General features: G+C 35.5%; 1 protein-coding gene across 1 annotated transcript; it reads left to right on the forward strand.

The window, feature by feature from the left end:
- Positions 1-3,172: 3,172 nt before the first annotated feature.
- On the forward strand, positions 3,173-5,320 carry zgc:162730 (uncharacterized protein LOC564559 homolog). The gene is made up of 2 exons (XM_067451013.1): positions 3,173-3,327; positions 3,440-5,320. Exons 1-2 carry the CDS (start codon positions 3,295-3,297, stop codon positions 4,346-4,348), a joined length of 942 nt encoding a protein of 313 aa, XP_067307114.1. The 5' UTR covers positions 3,173-3,294; the 3' UTR covers positions 4,349-5,320.
- Positions 5,321-5,525: the final 205 nt, after the last annotated feature.

The raw sequence follows: 5,525 nt of genomic DNA on the forward strand, positions 1-5,525 counted from the left end.
GTAAATTGTTACAAAAGCTTTATATTTCAGATAAATTATGTTCTTTTGAACATTCTATTCATTAAAGCAATAAATAAATGTATATACCTATAACATATTATATGTTAAACATGAATGAGTGTGTATATATATATATATATATATATATATATATATATATATATATATATATATATATATATATATATATATATATATATATATAGGGTACACACACTTTATTTTGGATGTGATTAATCGATTTTACAGCACTAAATATATTATATTATATTATATTATATTATATTATATTATATTATATTATATTATATTATATTATATTATATTATATTATATTATATTATAATATATAACATGACACATGACAAGAAAGAGAAGAATGGTATGAGAAAGGAATGAGGAAATTAGTTCGAAATATTTGACTTCTGAATGCTGCAATTGACCAATAAGCATCCATTAGCCATGTAATTAATGAAATCATAGAAATATAATATTTGTGTGTATATTTTTCTTACATGCTTAATAACAAAGTTTTGTCTTAGTGGTGTTATGAAGGGTTAATCAAAAAGGAAATGCCCCAGGTATGTTAGGGGACATGATTAAAATGCCGCGTAGTCTAAATATAACCCAGCCCCCCGAATAAAACAGTCAGCGTTTCCCATATGAAAGTAAAAGTGAAATAAGAGATCAATTCAACTCATAGAACTAAATAAAAAAAAAACTGAAGATACCAGACAAGGAATAATCTCAATAGAGGGAATAACGCTAATAAATCTGCTCAGTTGACCAAGATTTGACTAATCATTTGTTCTGATTGCCAACCAAGAAACTCAGGTACTTTCCCAACAGAGGCTGTCTAAATATGAGCTTTAGCCCTAAGACACTGTCCTGGTCCTGATGAGTCATGTAACATGTTATTATATACAGAAAGAAAACTAAATATGCCACTGTAGAAGCGCAAATCAACCTAGACAAAAGCACCAAACATTTATGTATTACTAATGTTATGATTCAAGACTTATACAACCTCTAATATAACGTCATTATGTCTCATTTTGCTTTAGGGAGACAATATAACACATTTCTCACATTACAAGCAGAAAAAAATAGCACTGTATATTAAATTAGGCCCGATTAAGACTTAAAAAAAATAAAGCTTCACTAAAGACATGCACTTAGCTTTGGGAAATAATACGGATGTGAAATGGATATGGTACTAATTTAGGAGGAATAAAGAAATGTGTAATAGCTCCATTTAGGAAATCCCCTCACCTTGGCAAAGGTGACATACCATTGCTCACAAGAAAGAAAAGCTTAAGCCGTCTATATGTTTGTTTGAATACATGCCGTGGCGAGCATGTGAGCATGAGCAAGCAAAGCAAGCCACCAATGGCTGATGAGGAAGATTTTCCGTACTTGTGGGAATGCTGCCAATGAGATCCCTGAAGAAATGTGTCTGATGACACACGTGAGAATTTCCATGTCTCATGCACCATTTTTAACATCCATGCCCAGCCAAATTGGACAAAGTCGTGGAGAGAGGCAGCTATTTTTAAGCGAACATGAGATGGCTTGTCGGTATATTTAGTCAAAGCAGCAACCACAGATGCAGTTGACCATGCAACAAAAGAAAATACATGAGTGAAGGCAACATTTGCCAAAATTTCCAGAGGAATCAGCAATTGAAGTGAAGTGATTGGCATTTGTGCTGTGGCATTACAGTAATTTAGTTGTGTAATAATAACTTATTTGTTTCATATAAAATTGTATTTTGATCTATTTATTTTAGAGTATTGCATAAATACTGTCGGGGGGTTAGTTGACACAATGATATTTCAGAAAACAAATAATTGCATAAATGTTGTGTATATTCCAGTAGGCTATTGTAATGTGTTTTTGTAAAAAAAAAAAAATTATATATATATATATATATATATATATATATATATATATATATATATATATATATATATATATATATATATATATATATATATATATATATATATATATATATATATATATATATTTTTTTTTTTTTTTTACAATTTACTAAAAAATAAATGAATAAATGTAGGCTGAATGACAAGCTCGCAATGTGACAACTTACCCCATTGTACCAACATTACTATCACAACTATCTTTTTTGATTAAAAAAAAATGTAAGCATGACTTTCAGGTTTGCTCAAATACAGCTCAAAAATATATATTTACAATATATTTTATTTTATTTTATATATATATATATATATATATATATATATATATATATATATATATATATATATATATATATATATATATATATATATATATATATATATATATATATTTTTTTTTTTTTTTTTTTTTTACATTTCACTGCAGTTAAATGTGTGATGTCTAGTCTCACCCTGTCATATTTGATCTATATTCAGCCTATGCCTTATGTTTTTCCTTTTCAGTAGATTTCTATCTATTTTCAGTTCTCGTCATGGCCACAAGTGGCAGGTGTGGAGTGGAGCCTTAATCAACATGAGTCAGACTGATACCATAAAAATTAAACCAGGGTCGATTGTCACACACTGCTGTCATAGACACTATAGTTGTTGAATAAATAGACCGAGCCATATAAAATGATATATTGAAACAGTGTAAATACAGTCAGCAAGGCTTTATTGCAAAATAAACCCAGACAGGGTCATCTTTTTAAAGGGGCTTATTTTGTGATAGATAGATAGATAGATAGATAGATAGATAGATAGATAGATAGATAGATAGATAGATAGATAGATAGATAGATAGATAGATAGATAGATAGATAGATAGATAGATAGATAGATAGATAGATAGATAGATAGATAGATAGATAGATAGATGCAAAGTGTTATTGGTTATTTCAAACGTAGGCCTATATGAATTTGATTTCGTCTTACAGTGACAAGAAAAACTGGAAAACATAAATAGTATCGTTCTCAACCAAACGGAGTTCTCGGTCTACCTATAGCCATGGGAAAATGTCTTTTGGGGCAGTTATCGCGACAGGTTACTGTAAATTAATCACACTACTCTCTTGTTTTGCCTGTCGGTGAAACTGAAACACTTGCCACTGGCTAAAAATACTCAGGCTGTGCTTTACGAGGCAACGTCGACAATCGGTGGGAGCGGCGTACGGGAATATTGCCCCGCCTACAGTAAGTTACTTGTTTGCTCTAGAGCATATAAAAGTCGCAGCAGCGCCGCACAACGCTACCAGCCATCGTTCGCAGCTTCTGACAGCTTACCATTCCTTTACAACAACAACAACACTTCACAATGTCCGATACGCTTGGCGAAAGTCTCATACGGGTAAGTTAAATTGAGTTTACGTGTGTGTTGTTTACCTGTTTGTAATTGGGGGCCGTGGCAGAATTGCCATGTGTGTTTCATTCTCCTAATTTATATTGTTATTATTTTATAGAATCTCATCAACCTGGGGTTAGATGAGTCGTTTCCACCGCTATCCCGCCCGTTCTCTTCAAAGAGCATCAGTTCTGAGCGGCTTAGCGACGACGCCTGGCCGGTGGACGCATGGAACGACAGAGCGCCCGGTAAACCCCAGTTCAAAGCAGACCGATCTATGAGTCTGACCGACACCTTAAACAGAATGAAGCCACACGACGTCCCCCCACCTCCCGGATTTCCTCCCCTGGCAACCCTACCTTCGAACCGGTACAAGACCGAGCTGTGCCGAAGCTTTCATGAGCACGGCAGCTGCAAATATGGCACCAAATGTCAGTTTGCCCACGGCGAGAGCGAGCTGCGAGGTCTTTACCGCCACCCTAAGTACAAAACTCAAGCTTGTCGCACTTTCTACCAGTTTGGATACTGTCCCTACGGAAGTCGCTGTCACTTCATCCACGAGGACCAGAACCCGCGTCAACTGCGTCAAAGCGTGAGCTTCGCCGGTTTCACTCGCAGCAATTCACCCCCGACCTTATACGAGCCCCTGAGCTTCACCCGCGCGCCCTCTGTATCGCCTCCTCCCGCTGATATCTTGTCCCCCGTCTTCAGTGACTCTTCCCGCGACATGTTCCCCTTCAGCCGCAACAGTAGCGGAGATATCCACAACAACGCGCCCTTCACGCCAGAGCCTCGGTCACGATGTGTCTGCGGACACGGAAATAACTTCCAGGGCTCCAGCAACGGGCTATACATGAAGGAAGAGCGAAACAAAGCCAACCTGTGTCGCTTTTCCTCAGAAGACTCGCTGTCAGACCGCGAAAGTTACAGCAGCACCGGCAGCTCGAGCGGCTCCGAGTCTCCCACCTTCGACGGCACAAACGGCAAGCGCCTCACCGTTTTCGCGCGGATGTCTGTGTCTGACTAAGGACTTTACCGCGATTCCTTCCCAATCAATCATCCAATCAGTCAAAAAAGAAATAATGTGCAACGAGTCTTAATACTGTTAATTTATTATTGTTATTATTATGATATACTTGCTAAAGGAGATTATTTTGATACCAAGCTGCCCTCCAAAGCCTAACTAGGCATTGATTTTTATAATAGGCTAAGTGATGTATTATTATTGTCTTCCATTTGCTTTTGCTTTTCTTGCTTTTCAACGTTGTTTGGCAGTAAGCATTGCAGACAAGTGCCTTAAAATAACATATCCTATGCTAGTGGCATAAGCAGAGCTTGTGTCAAATATATGTGTACATATATGATTATGTATATATCTTATATCCAGTGTGTGAATTAGGGGGATTGGCTTTTTTAAAAGAGTTCCAAACATTTTTGACAGGGGTCATATCCCCCCAAACTATTTGCACGCTGCATATAGGCCTATATATCAACCAACAATGTGACAAACTTGAGAAAATGACCATACATTCACTCACAAAGAATGCACTTTACAAATCTATACTGGGAGAGTGTTTCCATGTAGCATTTTAACCAAAGCATTATGATGTTAGGTACCTGTTTTGTACAAGAAAACTAAGAAACAAACCTAAAAAAAAAACAAAAAACGATATATTTATATTGGACAAGAGCTGTCAAGTTAATGATTTGACAACCCTGGTTGGGTCCTTACTTAAGGAAACTTGTCTTTTATCAGGGACTGTAACAGTACAGTATTTCTGTAGAGTAGTTTGCTTCATTTGCGATGTTTTTGTAATTGTATAGACCTAACTAATATATTTATTAAGTATTTATTGAAGTTATAGCAATGTATTTTTTACTTATTTATCAACATGTGTCATGGCCTTTGAGAAAATTCAAGAAGCATTGACACAAAATGATGGAAATGATTTCAATTGACCAAAATGATGTAATAAATGCAAATTGTGAAAAACAACAATATTGTATTGTGTTGACCTTTATGTCAGTTACACCACAAAATCACAAGAATATCCCTGCAAAGTGTTCCTCATTAATGCTTACATCTCAAAAATCAGTTCATCATTTTGCTAAGAAAAATGCTGTTTTGTAAATAGGAGCAGGATTAAGATCATATTTAGCATACACAGAGGTTTTACACCACAACAGATCTGACCTGCATCTCA

Source organism: Pseudorasbora parva, chromosome 8 (genome assembly GCF_024679245.1).
Source record: "Pseudorasbora parva isolate DD20220531a chromosome 8, ASM2467924v1, whole genome shotgun sequence".
Taxonomy (NCBI): Eukaryota; Metazoa; Chordata; class Actinopteri; order Cypriniformes; family Gobionidae; genus Pseudorasbora; species Pseudorasbora parva.

What these genes read in the sequence shown, in the direction of transcription:
- zgc:162730 (XM_067451013.1), top strand. Translation starts at nt 3,295, where the DNA reads ATGTCCGATACGCTTGGCGAAAGTCTCATACGG. An exon ending in TTGGCGAAAGTCTCATACGG is followed by an intron (nt 3,328 to 3,439) that starts GTAAGTTAAATT and finishes ATTATTTTATAG; the next exon opens with AATCTCATCAACCTGGGGTT.